General features: G+C 44.4%; 1 protein-coding gene across 7 annotated transcripts in view; it reads left to right on the top strand.

Annotated features, from left to right (window-relative positions):
- PHF21A (PHD finger protein 21A) overlaps positions 1 to 17,666 on the top strand; it is a 139,373-nt gene extending 121,707 nt beyond the window's left edge. For all 7 annotated transcript variants that reach the window (XM_068683814.1, XM_068683818.1, XM_068683810.1 and 4 more), the window contains 4 exons: positions 4,870 to 5,025; positions 6,683 to 6,758; positions 7,091 to 7,194; positions 9,113 to 17,666. In XM_068683814.1, the coding sequence (XP_068539915.1) occupies positions 4,870 to 5,025; positions 6,683 to 6,758; positions 7,091 to 7,194; positions 9,113 to 9,367 (591 nt within the window). In that variant the 3' untranslated portion in view covers positions 9,368 to 17,666. The remainder of the gene's footprint in view (positions 1 to 4,869; positions 5,026 to 6,682; positions 6,759 to 7,090; positions 7,195 to 9,112) is intronic.
- Positions 17,667 to 18,794: the final 1,128 nt, after the last annotated feature.

The raw sequence follows: 18,794 nt of genomic DNA on the forward strand, positions 1-18,794 counted from the left end.
CTTTTAGTGACTACTAATTACTGAGTACAGTTTAAAAATAACAAAGTGCTTGCTTATTTAGTCATATCATTGCAGACTCCTGCAATCTGAGTAAGTAATCTGTGGGTTTTTTGTTTGTTTGTATGTTTGTTTTTTTACATATTTTCACATATAATTGAAGCCCAACAACTTGAAATGGGCTTTGAGGAAGAGCTGGGCAGCTTTATTTTCACCAATGCAGTTTCACCACTCTAAGTGCACAGACTGAGGGACTATTGGCCACATACAAGAGGGAATAGAAGCCAGCTTGTTGCTTCTGAACTGTATTTGTTCTGTACAGATAACAGGAATAGAAATAGTACAAGTGTGTCTGAGTCACAGAAATAAATAGATGCAGTTCTGATACACAGGGAATATGTATGTGAAATTAGAAGGTGCTCTTTTATGTAGTCACTTTTGAGAGCAGAATAGCACTTGACTATAAAAGCCCTTTGCTGACAGTCAGATGAAAGAGACTGTGGAACAGCCCCTCATAGGGAGGGTGGGGCAGCTCCATCTCTGGGGTCTTCTATAAGTAAGCAGTAAAAATGACAAGTAAACGTGCTGAAGAGAACATTTTTGACACTGGCCCCAAGAGAAGGGCTGGATAATGTGGTAGGTCTTTTCCATCTCTGACTTCTGTATGCATACTGCCGGTCTTTTCCCACTATATAAGAGCTCTCAAAACAGTATAATGTGATGTTGTCCTGTTTTCCGAGGTGCCTGGTGACAGCAGGCTAAAGCAAGAGTAGAGAATTTTTGAGGCATTCTAATCTAGTTCTCAATGCCGTGAATTTTCTGAAATTTTATAGTATTTGTACCTAGATTATGGATTATTTCAGTATACATTAATTATGAAAATAGAGGTATTCTAAAGGAGACAGTGGAAGTTTACAAAGAAGGTAGTTAACATTCTCTCTTACCTGAGTGTATTGTAATATAGTACAGTAGAACTCTTTTCCCTTTAGAATAATATATAAGTCCCCTTTAAAATGTTTACAGACAAGTGGTTTAGTTTATGCATAAGCAATGGTTTTAACATTTTTGTATGTTTGGTTTTTCGAAGGAATTTTATCCCAAAGTCTTATTCAATGCATATTCCCTATCAGTTGAGCTAATTCTTTAGACTTTTCAGAAATATTTGGTATTGAATTCCATGTAAAATAAAATACAAGTAAAAGCAGAAAATATATTTCAACATGACAATCAAAATATAGAAAGGTCTGTTTATTCCAGATAGGATAGAAAATGCTGCCTGTTGTTACAGCTCCCAGCCTTTGGGGGCCTACAGAATGAAAACATGAGATGTGCATGCCTAAATAAAAGGTTATTTCAAAAGTCCCAGTTAAAACCATTCAGCAGTTTCCCAGACAGATATAGAGGAAAACTTCAATTTTACCTATCTTTAAAACATTTTTGCACTCATTTACTGTGAAGGTCTAATTCATATAGACTTTAGAATGGAAGTTTGATGTTCATTACATAAATAAACTTAACTTTTAGCCAACCTGTAAAAAATACAAATCAAGCACTCATCACCACAGCCCAGAAAGGCCTTCTTGCCTTTCTCCTGAATTGTCATTCTCTGAATGACAGAGATGAATTTTAAAGGGACAATAAAGCAGGAACTTGAGATGGGATTGGAGATAAGAGTAGAGGAGTAGAAACTAGGAATAGAGCCTGGGGAAAGGAAGGAAGTAATACAGTAGGCACGGTTGAACAATTTTTTTTTTTTTTTCTGTCTGGCAATTGGCTGTGAAGCATTTGGTTATGGGTGATTCTCCCTCACACAGTAGCATATTCACCTGGAAGATGGCAATTGCCTTTGACAGTCAATTACTCAGCAGCAAGAATAAAGCAAAACTGTTTTCTGTCTAAAAGTCTCTATTCTAGTGACGGTTCAAGTCTGTGGTCACAAAATGCCTTTTTATTAGTAAATTAATAAATGGTCCAGTTGAGAAGAGCATTAGAGAACATGCAGATTGCAAAGTCAAACCCATAAATGTTAGGAAGTGCCAAGATTATTATTGCTTATGATAACTTAATTCCCTTATATCATTCATATATATTACCATCATCTTTATGTATCTGGTCTTGCACAGTTGTTGTCACAGAATATTTAGATTTCCCACGTTATTCCAGTGAAATGTACATATACGTATATACATGTATATTACATATTCAAACACATAAACTACATATACTTTGGATATGACACTGTATTGTTCAGTTCTATTCCTAAAGCCAGGCACTATTGCTCTAGCCACTGTATATAAAAATAAACTGTTAGCTGTTCAAAAAGCTTTAATTCGCTTTCTGGTTTTCTTGGTACAGAGGAATCAGAGCAAAAAGTGACCTTAAATCACCTTTTATACTGTCTCTGTCCTGAAATTATTCTTCTGTCTGTTTAGCCTACAACATATGTCCGAGCATTGTCAGTGAGCTCTGCTCTAACATAGGTTGACTGCATATAATTTTCACAGAGCTGGTCCAGACACTGAGATTAGTGGGGTGCATGTCACATCACATCCAACCCCCTTCATGCATATATTTATTAACTGTCTAGAAAACCTGGGGCATTTCTTTGGAATTGAGCATTGGCTGGGATTTGGTATGTCCAGATATTAATTTTGAGGAAATACCCTGAATTTTGTATTACTGTTTTGACAGACCAAAAATAGGGCTGTGGATTTTGTGCACATGTTGCCATCCTGATGTGTTCAGCCACACTGCACGCTGACCAGTTGTATCATTTCTGGATTTACAGTGTTCTGTTGAATTTAGAAGGCTTCGGGTCTAAATTTCTAAATGTCACCACCTCAAGAAGCAACAGTTTGCATCTCTTGTGTAGATCTTTCTACAGGATACCAGATATATCAATTTTGGTTTTCGACGCACCAATAATTGGGCACCTGAGCCAGATACCAAATGCCATTTGTAGTCTGTGGCAACCGAAGGCATCTTAACAACACATGTAATTCTCTAGAATGAGAATTTTCTTGTAAAATGTGAGAATTTTGCTCTTAAAAATTTCATTAGGTTGCAGAGGATTTCACATCTTAGCTTATGTCACGTCTCCTGTCTGCCTTCTTTTCCTTACTTGTGCTCGCAGAGTGCTTGATGGAGGAAAAGAAGTTCTTCCCAGACTGGTTACACAGATCACTTCACAAGAGGCATGAAGTGTCACTCATTTCATTCTTCTGTTAACACGGAAGAGCTCTGTGGTAAAGCATGAAATAATACCGTAACCCACCTCTCAATGATCCCCAGAGTTAGGGAACCAAAACACGCCACTGAAAATTGACTAAAGCTTGATCCTTTACAAAACACGGCGTCGGTGCTAACCTTGGGAATTAAGAGAAGAATAGCATTCCCTTCAGAGAAAGGCCTCATCAGCAATAGAGCCGCCAAGTAGAAACCTTAGCAGATTGCCTGTGTCTCATTCTTCTAATATGTTTAATATTTTATCCACAGTAGAGGTTAGCATCATTTTTCTTGTCTGGCAACTTAATGTGTAAGTGCATGGCCAAGTCCGATATCATTCCAAGATGATGGAACTTACTCACACACTTGAAAAGACTGCACGGGTCAAAATGAAGCACCGCGAGTGCTGATGTTGCATATGTACAGAGGGGGTGTATAAGCACAATTTGACTCAACACATGCATCTTAAGATCACAGTCTTGCAGATGTTGTGTGTGGGAAAATTTGGCTGAAGTCAGTGAGAAGTGCATATTTCTGACTCCAGATGGGCCCTAGAATATATCAGCTTGCCAGAAAAGGCCACAGGTGGAGAAGGGAGAGGGGTTCAGATGCCCCTTTCCTGCTCTGTGGGTGCTAAGCCATTTTTCTTTCATGCCTCTTTGTTCAAATATCCAAAGAACAAAGGAAAACAAACACCATCACCACCACTACCCCAAGCATGAGATGGGAGTAACAGGAGGAGAGAGAGAGAAGAAAAAGTGACAAAAATTAGACCTGTATTTCTGGGGAGTTAAATTTCTGTACAAAAGAAATTTCTCTAAAGGTGATAAAGTAGTAATTTGGACTGGATGTTGTTAAGAGACCTTGTCAGTATGTTTTCAACTCTTTCTGGGGGAGAAAAAAAAAAAAACCAACACAAAAAAACAGTTAGAAAGTATCTCTTGCTATTCTTTCATCTTGTCTCTCAGCCTATGTTAGTGATGAAACATAGACCACTGTCTATAGAGAAAGAAAAAATTTTGACTCATAGCTTTTTTGGTGCAACTTGAGGTAACCTGTGCGAGGTAAAAAGAATTATCTCAGAACATATAATTCATTCTGTTCTTTTTCATTTACAAGCAGAGCACCTTTTCCTTCCACTTTCATTTTTAAAGGTGACCTAAATATTTGACAGTGTTCTTTTAAGTCACTCAGCTGGGGTTTCTTACATACTATTACTGGAAAGAGACAGCCTCATCAGCATTCCCAAAGTGAAGTTGTGCTTACATCCAGAAATGAGAAGGGTTAAGAAGGAGAATAGCTCATCATTTTAGGCAAAAAAAAAGGCAGAGTAAGGGAGGAATCTATAATAAGACAGGCTATGGGGTATCAGTTGTTAAGAGAAGTTTTGGTTATAAGTGTTTGTTGTAACATGTTACCGTGGGAGGACAGAGGGAGCGTTTGGGAAGACAGATGTCAGTGTTTCTGACATCATGCCTGGTTTTCCTGTTTCACCTTCTAAAAAGGGCTTGACCATTTGGATCCCCCTTAGAAATAGTTTGTGCTGTAAACTTTGCATTTAACAATGATGTAGATGTCAAAGGTCAAAGTTCACTTTTTGCCTTCTCTCTCTTTCTCTCCCCTCAACCCTTCCCCTCAATCTTATAGGGCGATATCCATGAGGATTTTTGCAGTGTTTGCAGAAAAAGTGGGCAGTTGCTGATGTGTGACACATGTTCACGTGTTTATCACCTGGACTGTCTGGACCCGCCTCTGAAAACCATTCCCAAGGGCATGTGGATCTGTCCCAAATGTCAAGACCAGGTATTGTTTGACAGACAGTGTTATACACAATGCACTGTAAAGATTTTTCCAAGTTAAAGAAAACAATCATATCACTTGGCTTATTTATATCAAGACAGCCTGACACTGAACAAATTTATTTGATCTGCAACAAGGCTTGTGTGAATTTGATTTGATTACATCTGTTGGAATGCGTGCAAGTGCAAAACCATTAAGTTTTCCTCCCAGACTTGAGGTCTTTACTTGTTACCCTTGTGTTTTTACTCTTTCTGGGCTGAAGCACACAAACTTTTGGGAAAGGTTCTCTACTACTCATAGAAATGTTCCTGTTCATCCCAAGCTCGTTGTTTCTTCAAAAGTTATTAGCATGTTCTTCTGGATAAATAAATAAAACATTTGTCGGAACCTACCTCAAGAGATAGAGAAAATATAAACCTCTCTTTGGTTATATAAATCAAACACTGGAGAGATTGACTTCAGTGATCTCTTTAATAATGGTGTCCAGAATCTGTGAAATGAGGATGGACAAATAGCTTGTTTCTTCTTTCTTCCAAATCCCTCGTACACAATTAAAGTGAACAGATGATATTTTAATATTTTGTTCATAATTGCATTGAGATTACAAGACAAAGAAATAAACTACTGTATTCATAACCCTTTTGTGGAACTCCAGAAGTTGCAAAGGGTTGCTCTTAATCAGCAGCCTGAAGCTGTTAGTGTTCTCTCTGATTTAGCATCTTGCTTAGTCACCCACATGACCTTTGGTTAGCCAGATGGCAAGGTAAGAAAACAGCCTGGCATATGATGTGCTGTTCAGGAGAATGAAAAAGCAAAACTCAAGTGACTTGGTCAGTAGTTGCAAATGAGGAGGGAGAGTTACCACTTTCCTATTCCTGCTCTTGTGTTCCATCATGTCTCCCTTCTCTTTGTATTTCTGTGATATGTTCCCACAAAATTATGGGGAAAAATGGGAGATATTTCACTACAAAGTGGCCGAGTCCTCTGTCTTCTGAGACACCCCTCGGATTGACTTGTTAAAAAGACACATTACATTTTTCTTCACAAAATAAAGTTCCTTAGGAAGGAGCATGTTAGGAAGGAATATGTAGGTAGGAATATGTTAGGGAGGATCTGAAAGGCATAAATGGGTTTTACCCTTACATAAAGAGGGTTTGGCAATTATATTAAAATGATTCTTGTGAGAAGGGCAGATAGGACAGTTTCATGTTTTACTAGCCAGGAAGTGTGGTATTTGAATGTATGGTGTGGAGACTGCTCTGTGCCATGAGAAGTTTTCTCCCAGAACATCTGAGATCAGCAGTTTGTCTGAACCATGACATAATGTTTGTCTCCTGGCAAGTTTGAGTTCAGATACATTATCTTTTCATTCCTCTTTTAAGTTGTTCAGTTTCATTAGTAGAGTTTATTTGTGTCTATGGAGGGAATTTGAGAAAATGCTGACATTTGTAAGAAACAGGCCTCCTTTGTGGGAGCTACGGTACAGTTGTGAATAATTCCCTCTGTTAAATCTCAGAACAGGTCTGCAAAGCAGACGTGTTAACAGGGCTCAGACTAATGATAGCCATAAAGAAAATCCTCTGCCTTTCCCTCTTTCTCCTTTTTCTTTTCCTAGGAGTAGATTATTTACCATCTAAATCTCTACACACTTTTCTTTCAGATGTTAAAGAAGGAAGAAGCAATCCCGTGGCCAGGAACTTTAGCAATTGTTCATTCATATATTGCATATAAAGCAGGTAGGAAAATGGGGTGCAACACCTTTGCTTCAGTTTTGATACTGGAAAATGTAATTGAGGGAATGGGACAGAATGATACTTCCTTTGGAAAAAGAAATTAAAGGAAAAGGACCTTAATCACTTGTGAAGTGTAAATGTCAGTCTAAAGATTTATTAAGCTTTCTGTGATGCTTCTGTGTATAGGTGAAACATTGGGTGTGATTTATTGCAAAAGTTGTTGAATTGATCTTAAACACCCCCTTTAAATGAAACAGTTTACAGCCTCTATCCACAGTTGTAACAGAAACACTTTAAATATTATTTCTTGATGTGATGAATATTCTGTTTTGCAGCAAAAGAAGAGGAAAAACAGAAACTACTTAAATGGAGTTCAGATTTAAAACAGGAAAGAGAACAACTAGAGCAGAAGGTCAAACAGCTCAGCAATTCCATAACGGTGAGTGTCGCCCTCCCAAATAACTCTGCACCTGTCTTCTGATGCCAGAATTCAGAGAGAGAACTGTAGAGCCCATGTGCTAGACCTATCTTTCACTGGTTTTACTGAGAATTGAATGGGCTCTTTCCTCTGTTTTTTTAGGACTTTGGGGAGCAGGAATGAAATGTAGGCAACATATACTTAGAATGAGTCACTCATACATGAGCCATGCTGACCATACACTGTAGACATGCAGTGACCTATAATAGCAGCAGGTGACAAAAATGACCCACAGCGTTATTGTCTGTGGGCAGCAGATAAATTCTAATTCTCACTTAAGTTTGAATAGTTGGGTCCCTGTGTGTAGTAAGAGTCTGCATTTTCCAGACATTCCTAGTACAAAAATGACCGTTTAATTACAACTGGCTCTTGGGCTCCTGACGTGTTGGCTTGGCAGTCAGCAGCTGGACTGTGCATGCCTCTGCATATTATTAATTGGACATCGTCATACCTCTATCCAGAAGCTGTAGTTTCCACCTTAATTTATCACAGTAATTGGAACATACATATTAATTTGCTCTTTCTTCTCACCTTAATATGCAAATCAGGCTCTTGAGGTGCCAGTGTAAAGTTTGAGGCCCTCACTTAGCATAGGCTGAGTCTGTATCACAGAATGAAAAACACTGAAATCTATGTGGCAACTCCTGTAAGGCTGGATACGTAAGTACAGATTTGTTTTTTTAAATACAGATGCACTGTGTGGTCTCTGTCTTTACCTCCTAGGCCAAAAGTAAGCGTCCCATGCTTAAAGACCTCTAAATGCTGATGATACAAGTAGAACAACTGTGAGCAAGTAGGTGGTGAGAAGTGTTGGCTAGCGGATCTGGAGACTGTTATCTTCTGGTTATCAGTAGCTGGGCATAAACTGAGCAGCACTAGAGCACTAGGACCATTTCTTAGTGATGTACACAGGCAGGGGCAAGCCTTAATAGGAGGGATTGATAGTAGGTAAGGAGAATGGTTTATTTGCTATGATCAAGCCATCGCTTATACTTTCATTGGAACTGTCTAATAAAGGTGGATTAGATCTAAATTTTGCAGAGTTCTTACGATGCCAAGAGCTGTGTGTGAAAACAGTAACAGTGTCTGGAGATCAGCATGGATAAAAGATTTGAAAAATGTAAGAAGGTTGTCGTCTCCATGTAAGAACCTGAATGTTATAGACATAAAGTAGCTACCATCTCCTTTTTGAGAGTTTCAGCTATAGATAAAAACAGTTTTTCACTCCTGAAGTATCATTTGTGGGCATTTTTTAAAGTTACCGTACCCTGACTCTTATCTGATGAGCTGGCTATTGCTTCTAAGAGAAATAAGTGGTCGCAAAATAAGATTTTCAAATGAGGAAGGGTTTGTTTTTCTTTTCAAGTGTCCCTTTATTTATTGAGAGGAGGAAGTGATATTCCTGCTAAAGCATAAGTGAAAGCAAAGGCAGTATCCCATTAGTTGCATGCACACACACTGTCAGCAGTCAGCTGCAGTAGGACGCCTGAGTTTGCACATCTGAGCTAAAGAAATTTCAGCAATGCAATACTACTAGAAAAATAATAAGAACATATACTTGGAAGTTTCCCTTCAAAAGGAACACAAAAGGATGGAGCTGTCTGTGTTGATTTGCCAAGCACCTTGGGATGAAAGGGCCATGCTGGGTGACAGCTACGTACTGACAATTTAATTCCGCAGCCTGCAAATATGAATTCTCCTATGATCGCAGCTCTGAGGCTCACTTTCTTCTAAGCTGGAATTATAGGTGACACTGTAGCTGCAGTCTTTTCCGAGTACTTACGTTTAGATCTGCAAACATTGTATTCCTTCTCTTGCCTTCTTCCATTCATATGAGGGTAAAGCTTGAACTTACTACTGCTTTTCGGTTTTGCTGCAGAAATGCATGGAAATGAAGAACACCATCCTTGCAAAACAGAAGGAGATGCACAGCTCCTTGGAGAAGGTAAAACAGCTGATCCGCCTCATCCAAGGCATCGACCTTTCAAAACCCATAAACTCTGAGGTCAATTCAGTAGCCATCTCCAATGGCATGGACTCCACTAACAATACTAATGCTGCCACCTCCACCTTAGCCCCCTCCCCTTCCCAGAGCTGCATGGTGAACTGTAACAAGGGCGATGAGACTAAATAACACAGTGAAGTGCAGAAGGAGCCAAGGGAGGTGGCGGCGAGGAGGAGGAGCAAAATAACGAAACTCTAGAAAAGCAAAACCGGATTTCTTCTGGAAAGTGCAGAATTCTTTAGTTCTTTGGTTCCAGAGAGAGCGTGAAGATGCTTGTGCCAGGCGGCACCGGAGTTTGCCAATTGATCCTTCTTATTCTGTGTGTACATGCAAAGTTTGGATCATGTTACATGAATAGTGCCAGCTGGGGGTTCTTTGCCAGCACCATGCCAAGTGAAATAATATATTTACTCTCTCTATATTTTACACCAGTGTGTGCCTGCAGCAGCCTCCACAGCCACTATAGGTTTGTTTTATTTTTGTTTGGGGTGAGGAGCAGGGATGAGGGAGGAGAGCAGGTTTCAAATCCTTATTTGCAGAACAGTTTGTTTAGCTAGGGGAAAACAAAAACAAGTCCAAAGAGCCTGTGGGCTTTTCCTGTTTCTAAACTCTCAGTACTATTAAACCAAAAAAACAGAAATATAAATTATCAAATCCCAGTGCCCAGAAGGGACAAGTCTATCAAATAAGCAGTATTTACTATTGTTTAGACAGGAGATGTACAAAAGGAAAGGAGATGGACTTTTCACTGAGTAACCAGCACATGTACAGGCTGAAGATCTACTGTCCCAACAGCTTTGGGTTAACCCTATTTCTTCACATCAGATAAAAGACATGCTTTGCAGAATTGGTTTGGGTCCTCACACTCATCCAGAAAGCCTGTGTTGGGAATGGGAAAATAGAGGGCCAGAATCCAGGGTCAGCTTGGAGCATTGGACGGAGGTGTCCCAAGAGAAAATGTGCATCGATTACTTGAAAATGAGATTCCAACCCTTTTCTATATTTATAAACAACAAAAGTATCCTGAACAAAGTAGCACATGACCCAGATGTGTGAACTGAACAGAGAAATGTCCTTTTCTTTCACTTCCTTTCTCTTCTTTTGGTAACAAGAACTAAATAAGGAATAGAAAAGCTGTTTTTCAGGCTGACAGTCTAATTAAAGAGGTAGATGGGACCTTGCATGGTATAGATTAGAAGTAATAGTGTCAGTGAGATACAGTGAGTCTTTGTGAGTCCTTGTGTCATCGTTTTGGGCACTGTTTTTTTATGCAAGGGCAAAATCTTTGTATCTGGGGGAAAAAAAAAAAAACAAAAACAACTTTTTTAAATTAAAAAGGAAAATAAAAGATATTGAGGTCTTCCTAGTGTTACTTAAAATAAGATCAAGGTAAGAAACATTGTAAAAAAAATACAAAAGTGCTATTTGTTTCCTAAACAAGTGATTTCTATTAAAAAGGTGTCAGAACTGGAGAAAATGCTGTGTACCTAGAATTTTTTAACACAGACTTTGCTTATTTATGATGACATTCTGCTGTGTTTGTGTTTTAAGATCCAGTGGGACAGCTTCCATAGATTATACCATACATGCTACTGGCTAAACTCTGCTGAGAACCAAATCCTACAGTGTTGGATCTCACCCCGCTTGGAGGATCCGCCAGGCTTGTCTCTGCTGTTACCATATCTCTCCCATTCTTTCACGTGTTTGTAACCCAGAGAAAAGCATTGGCAGCGTGCTTTAATACTTTTGTGATATGGACTGATTAGAGCTTGAGAACGAAAGACAGTGAGTTGTTGAACTGGAATCACCTTCTGTTATATCCTCTTATTTAAGATGTTCATCTCTTACGTATAATCTTTTCACTCTAGGTAGGAAAACTTGCCTTGTGCTCCTGTTATTGTGGGGTTTATCTCAGTTTAGAATGCTGACTCTGGTCACTTCGGGTTGTGTCCTAGAGCTGCCCAGTTTTAGTACAGCACGTAAATGTTTGGGGGAACCCTGTTTCCCCTGGAAGCACTGGCAAAACTCCCGTTGCTTTCAGTGGGAGCAAAATTGAGCCTGGACACAGACGATGCAAGGCAGGGTCCCCGGTGTGGTGCCATTGACAGCGTGTGTTGGGTGGCGAGGCAGACTTGCTCAGCTGCTTTTCTTAGTGGACCAGAGAAGGCTTTGCGTTTCAGGGATGCATTTCTGAGCAACTAGTATCAAATACTCCAAACACTACATAGCCTGAGAGAGTCCCTCTGCTGCCGCAGCCAAGTACGCTTCTGCGGGATTCTTGGCGCTGTCCTCTTCCCTTTCCTTTGTGTTGCCCTTCTGACCTTTAAGGATTTTTCTTCCTTCTATAGGAGGGTGCACTATTTTCAGCTCTGAGCTCAGAACTGATATCCTGAGTTCTCACATTTGTCCGTGGCTTGGGAAAGCGACTCTTAGGTGCACTTCCCAGCTAAACTAGTGATAACCTTGACTCTCGGTTTTGATGTTTGAATTCTGTTCTGGAACCAGCAGAGCTGCAAGGATCAAACTGATCAAAGTAAAAATGTCCCTGCATCAACCCAGTTACCACTGGAAGTCATTACCACAGGGCAGCGACCCGTAGCATTCAAACAAAGGACTATATGTTTGAAGGGATGAGGAGAGAAAACAAAGTGGTTATGAGCCTTCTTTCTCTACAATATGAGCTAGCAGTTAGTGGCCAGGTACTCAGGAGAAGTGTCCTTTTTGGCCAGGTTGTTGTTCTCTAGTTGATCTTGGGTAACTCTTACATCTTCTTCTGAAGCATGAAGTACATTCCCAGTAAGAGACAGTATCTTTATGGTTCTCATGTTCTTCTCTCTAATGTTATTTTCTGAGTTCTCTTGGAAGCACTGCACTATCTGGGGGTAGCAAACTGTGCCTGAAGGCTTGAGGGTCCTTCTGTTTCTTTGCCAGTTCGAGAAGGGATGGGAGTGAAATACACCAGTAGCTGCATTTACATTTGGGCGCAGTTTCCCAGCCAGGAGCTGTTAAAACAGCTATTACTGCTTTTCCAAGGCATCTGGTTGCCTCTTGAATCAGAGTACAGACTTTTACATCTCTCTTTTCTTACAGCTTTGTGTTCCAGGCTGTCAAAGGACACCTTTTGTTAATCATCACCTAGCAGAGAAATGACCTTAACTTAGACTTTTTAATGCTGCTGGGTAGTTTTCTTGCTCCCTGATCCTGCTTGGACGCTCTCCCTACTGGCTCTGCAGCATTATCTGTCAATAGGCAGAGAGCATTCCCAGGGCTGTGTTGACACTGGCAGTGATGCTGCTACACAGACACAAGTAAACTGGAGCCATTTCTGCCCAATTAGCAACAATAGGGTGGAAGAGGAATTGACATTTGCTAAAGACAGAGGAAAATGTGCTTTTTTTTTCTACCTGCCCTGAGAGGTTTCAATGAAGAAGTGAGAAATTTAAACTCTGACGACTTTTAAGCTCAAGCTTGCCTTCTGGATTTTTTTCCCCTCATGTAGCATTTGAGATAGGCTGAGTTTGTATTAAAACTTCTGCTCTTTGGGAAGCTGTCATAATGACTGGCATTTTGGATTTCCAAACCACCATAAAGGTAATAACTAATTCTTATGTCATTGCTTGTCATTAGTGGGAAATAAGTGGCTTTTAAATCTCTGTTATAAAGGAGGAGAAGATGAGACCACAGAGGAAGCTCATATCGGAGGAGTTTCTGGCTCCCAGCCCAGTGCTAAGGGCTTTAAGAAGTCATCCTGCTGCTTCGACTGCTCAGAAATAGAGTAAGAAATGCAGAAGTAGCTTTCCCTTCTCCTTGCAATCTGTTCTTTAAACAGCTGGAAAGGCGTGTTGTGGTCAAAGTTTGAAAAGGAGCATGTGATCTGGCTAGAAGAATCAGTCTAATCACTAGTATTCTCGTTATCTTGGTTTAGTGCCAGCAGTGTTCTTAGTGCCGTGCAAAACACAGTAAAGGCAATACCTGCAGGCATGGATGGCAGGCAGGGTACGTGGCGTGGGTGGTTCTTCGAGGACATTGCTGGCCAGGAGTTACCACGTTTGTAGGATAAACTAACGGTTTGCGTGAGCAAAACCAGGATTTTGTTCTTTGTTGCAAGGGAGTTTGTGTCAGTGAGAACATGAATTACAAGCCGCCTGCCCAGAGGTTAAAGAGCATTGTTACGATGAAAATTTTATGGGCAGAGCGTTCGTTGTTTTGTTGGTGGGAAAAACCACATTGTGTTTTGTCCTTCCTAACCGACCAGGCTTGAGGAAGCAAATCTGTATTCCAGCTGTCTAGAAGTGTGTACCTGATCCTGGCCTCCTTGGCTTCGAATCGTCTTCTTCCCTGTATTGTTGCAGAGGCAGCCCCACAAAGCAATATGATCAGCGTTCAGGAGGCCCAGAGTGAAATCTCCCTCTTAGTCCCAGCAAGCTGTGGCAGCCCGCAATACAGGGAGTAAGCTCTGACATTTCCTCCTCGTGTGGATGCAGTGAAAAATATTTGTGAATTTGCAGTGCACGTTTCTCTTTCCTTTTGTTTCCCAGCTGGGTCGCCCCTGCCCTCTTTGCTTTTGAACCGCCACTGACGAATCCATCTTTTTTAATTAAATGTATTTTTAGAAGATCATATTCAGATGTCAAACCAAAATTCACTCTTTTGCTGGGGGCTTCCCCCTGTCAGCTGCTCAGATGACCACTGAAATACTGACACTACACGTCCCGGTGGAGCATGCCCCTTCGGGCAGACTTTGTTGTGTCCTTTCAGAACTGTTCTGACCCTTCTTCACCTCCATTTGTCCTCCTTTGGGATTCTGAAGATCCAGGGCGAGTTCAGCCTTGCTGGGCTCCTGCAGAGTTTTCTGGCAAGCATGTAGAAACTTCTCAAGAGTCAGGAACCTGGAGAAGGAGGAGGATGTTGTGTCTGCAGCTAATTCATTTGGTACTGAGGCGTTCCTGGCCAACAAACTACCTCAGCAAAGGCCATTCCCAAGCACCACGTGGATTCTGTAGTTTCTGTCCTTCAGAAGGCAAAATGTCTCCAAAGAAGCCTTGCAACAGCCAGCTAGGTACTGGTCTCTGAGTGCGTGTGAGCGAGCCTTACAGCAGCGCATTACTGGATACCTGTTTTCAGTGATCAGACCTGGGCCAGGGAATGCCCTAAAAATCAGGTGGGATCAGGAAAACACGAGAGCTGCAGACATCTTGGCTCCAGGTTATTGCTGTCTTACTCAGATCCTTCTTTAAGCCTCAGTCCTGTTTGTAACACCTACAGAATGGAATGTAATACTTGAAAATATGACGCTCGTTATCCTTTGCCTTTAGCTCCCGTTTCCCAATGTTTATCTTTCATCTGGGACAAGAACTTTCTGCATCATTGTGTCTTGTATAGGCTGAGCACATAGTTGAAACTTGCCAATAAAGAAAATTATTTATACCATGCGCTGGTAAGCTTGGTAATTACAGACCCATAGAAAGAAAACACCTCTCCTGGAGGTTAATTTAAGATGTGGGCTTGTCTCAAGAAACCACGACCTTACCTGTGTGAGGGTCTGTCTGTCAGTATTCCTCAGCGATGCGACGAGTGAGCAGAAAACAGGCTAGCCAAGAGCCTCTGTGCAGTGAAAATCGCTGTCCTGGAGCTTACTGCACGAGAACAGTAACTCGGGGCTTCTCCTCTCCCTGTGCCAGCCGTGGGTGCTGTGGGGACCAAGGAGAGAAAGGAGGCCTCTGCCTAGAAGCAGTGGCAGAAGGAAGTGTGCAGGCCTAGAAACAGAGGAAAGGAGGAGAGGAGTCAGGAGGAGCAAAGGGAAGGAAGAGCAGACGGGGTAAGGCAGAGCAGAGAAGGCATGGGGACAGATGAGAAGCAGGGAAGGTGAGGGTAGGAAAGGTCCAGGAGGAGCGAGAGAGGGCTCTGTTCTGAGGAGACACCTACAGGGTTTGCAAATTCAGCAGAAAGATTAGGAGAAAAAGGCTCTTCTCCTACCTTGGTTTCTGACTCGAGTTGATCTGTGCTCCAAAAGGACTGATTGTAGTGGGAGTTACTGGCTGCAGGTGCAGGAGGGAGCAGGCACTACACCCCCAGCTCTGGTTCTACAGCCCAAGCCCTGTCTGACTTCTGCGCTACACCATGGGACAAGGCAGATCAAGCAGTCAGAGCCTGCTCCAATCTGGACCAAACCAAGTGAAAATTTTCCCCCTGGCTGGAAATATTCCGGGGACTGCCAGCGTGATTGCACCTTCCTTGTTCAACCCTTGTGGTCAGCCTGTCTGGAGCCAGCAGCAGCCTCCAAAGGTGCTGGGTCCGGCGTGCGAGGAGGGGACGACGCCGGGCAGGACCTGTGCGTCAGGCACCTCTCAGCTGCCTCCCGGGGGATCTGCACGAGGCTCCTGCTCCCTGACCTGCTGCAGCGGGCGGTTCTGTGCCAAACCCACTCCGTTTTCTTAGGATCTGGCTTCTTTCAGGACACTTGTGGAGGAGCGGCGGCGCAGTGCAGCGGGACAGGGGCATGCCGTGGGGGTAAGGTAAGCCTGCAGGAGCTGACCCTGCAGAGCCACGGGCACCAAGGCGACCTGAAGCAGCAGCCCACGGGGTCCCTCCGGGGAGAGCTGCTCGCACAGGCTGTCAGGAGGGCAGGAAGCCCTCTGGCTCTGTTCTTCGCTCTGTGGGATCCAAGCAAGCAGAAGGGCCCGCAGGCGGGAGGTGAAGTGGAGCAATGCGCAGGTCCACCCATGGTCACGCTGGGTTTTGGGTCCTCAGCACCGAGGGTACCCTTGGTCTTGGTCTAGACCTAGGCCCTGCAGGCTGGGCATGCCAAAATTGGGGAGGGCACTTAAAAGAAGGAAGGATCCCTCCGTGCCTCGTTTTCCCCACTGTAAAGCAGCCGATGGCAATGCTGACGCTGCTGAGAGCTGCCTCTCCTGGGCTGTGAGCGCTGGAACAGGCACTGCTGAAGAGTAGGTACAGCAGGGCTCAGTGCTGGCATGTTCCTGCTTGTCCTGGGCTAACGTGTAATTTCTAATCATAGTCTCATGCACTTCTTCCTTTAATTATCACTGGCATCACAACAGTGGTTGGCTCTAGAGCCAGGAGCGGTGTCTCACCCGGCAGCGCTCCCTTCCAGAAGGTACCTTGACTCTGAGTCACCGCTGATGCCACATCTGACGGGCAGCCAGGGCTCCATAAGGGTTTTTTTTTGCCACCACCTCATCCCTGTTGCTCAGGCAGCTCCCAGGCTCAGCCCCACCAGACCAAGAGGCCATCGTGTCCCCATGGCTGCTTTGCTCCAGCCCTCCCTGCCCCCCGATGCTGCTCGTAGCGAGCCGGGCTGTTGGCCACCTGCAGCAGGCCCAAAGACAGGAGCAAAAGTACAGGAGCGCTGCTGCAAACTGCATGAAATGAGCATTAAGCAAGGTGACCGGGGGAGAAAGCTGCCTAGTGCTAACCTGTTCAGGCTCCGCAGAGCGAGGTAACTCGTGCAGAGGAAGGAAGCAGCTTTGCTGCACCGACAGCAGTGCGGCCGTGGCGCAGAGCAGTGTCGGAGCTTGCCTGGAGGGCTGGTGCAGCATTTGGTCTTCTGGGGGCTGGCCGGCTCTCAGCTGCAAGCACCCACCGTGTCTTCTGCAGCGCAGGCAGGCTGTGCATGTATCAGAGCATAACCAGGCCCCGGTGAGGGCTGCGTGTCCCCGTGGTCGTACTAGCACCTTGTCGCTGCCACCACGCTGCCCCAGTGCCACGCGTTGTCCTCCTGGCTGCAGACAGGGAGCCCAGGCTGGGGGCTGACCCGGAGCTCAGGCCACAAGGCGCCGTGTCCCAGCCCCGCCACTTCCCGAGGGTCTCCGGACGCTTTTTGCTGGCAGCCCCCAGTTCTGCTCCGCGGGTCTTCCTTCAGGCGCTGCCTTCAACGTGCTCACCTGGCTCCTGGGAGCCTCCGCTCCCTGGCAAGGAGCAGGGGGTGCCCGAGGCCACCCGTGCCACGTCCCAAACTCACAGGTGAGGGCACCTGAGTGTGGCTGGGCAAGCAGCCGCCCTGCGCTGCTCCTGCATGAGCCCCGGACAGAAGCTCCCCTCGGGGACACCGGTGCCAGGCAGGCTCTGTCCCCACACTGTCCCCGGCTCCTTCACAGTCTCATATCATTGCAGGCCTTGGTGTAAAATACCCTCTCTGAGCGGTCACACTGTCCTCACAGAAACACTTACTGAGAACACCGACTCGTGAGCTGGTTTGGGTTTTTTTAAATATCTCTATTTTTTTTAGCCTGATGCTCATAGTGATCTGCAGTCTCTTTGCTGCCTTCAAGTCCCTTGTGGTTTCAGTTTTGGTACAAATGTGTTTAGATTTTAGCAAATTAAAGTTTGGGGAGGGAGGGGGTACAGAGCATCTGATCAATTTGTATTTATTTATTTTAACATTTTACTAAATAAAACACAATAAAATCTTTTGTCTCCTTAGCTGTGTTTCGCAGGAGGGGACAGGAGGTCCCGCGAGCTGCCCTGGGGACAGCGTTGCCCACAGAGGGAGGGCCTCAAAGGGCAGCTCTGCAGCTGCGGCTCCCACTCGAGGTGGTTTTGGCAGGCTGAAGGGCGCTGCCTTCAGCAGAAATGAATTTTAGCTCTCAAAGGAGCTGTGCAGGGTTAAGAAAAGCTCCCTGGCCTCTCGATCAATGTCTCCTCTGGCTGCTGTCCTCCAGCAGAGGGCACATTTTGACCAAAGCCTTGCTCCATTCACTCCAGGAACTCAAAACTCTTGTGTGTGTGTTTTGGGCCAGGACGTGTTACAAAATCACAGAATTTCTAGGTTGGACGAGACCTCAAGATTATCGAGTCCTTACCTCAGCACGGTGGCTGCAGGCAGAGCTGTGCCTACTCACAGGGCCCGCAGCCAAGCTAGGCACAGAGCCAGCACTGCCACTGCCACCGAGCCCTCAGGGAAACACCTCGCTGCTCCCTCACATCTTAGCAGGGAGCAGGTCGAACAGGGATGGGTGAGCAGCTCTCTAGGTGTGACCTGAACCCGTGAGGTTGCTAAGTACAGAAGTAGGGCGATAAGAGCGAGCTTTGGCTGTATTAAACAAAAGCTGCCTGCTAGGGACCAGCCCGCTGGAGCTGTGCCTTGCTTCGCCACAATTAGCAGCATCTTTCCCAAATAAAGCCTCAGCAACTTGCTTCTGGCATACCACCGCCTTCCTCTCCCCCTGCAGATGCAAGGCTGGCTGCTCAGAGCCAGGTTTTGTTCCCAACAGCCCTGTTAAATCAGAGGCGTGCAGCCAGGGAGCGCCCTGCAGTCCCCCTGCCTGCAGCGTGGCCTCAGCTGGGCTGCCAGGGTGGGTGCAGGACAGGGAGGTCCTGCGGCCACAACACAGCAGCCACAGCTCTCAGGGACAAGCTGTAGCACCGCCAGAACAAGAAAACACATCTCTGCTACTAGGATGTGACGAAACTGGGTGCACAGCTACGCCATGAAATCACAGACTGCCCCAAAAGGGGGCCACCCCGACACCCAGGCTGCCGCCCCGCAGCAATGCCCATAGCCAGCCCGTCAGAGCTGGCAGGGGCTGGCTCACCC

The sequence above is a fragment of the Anas acuta genome, chromosome 5 (genome assembly GCF_963932015.1).
Source record: "Anas acuta chromosome 5, bAnaAcu1.1, whole genome shotgun sequence".
Taxonomy (NCBI): Eukaryota; Metazoa; Chordata; class Aves; order Anseriformes; family Anatidae; genus Anas; species Anas acuta.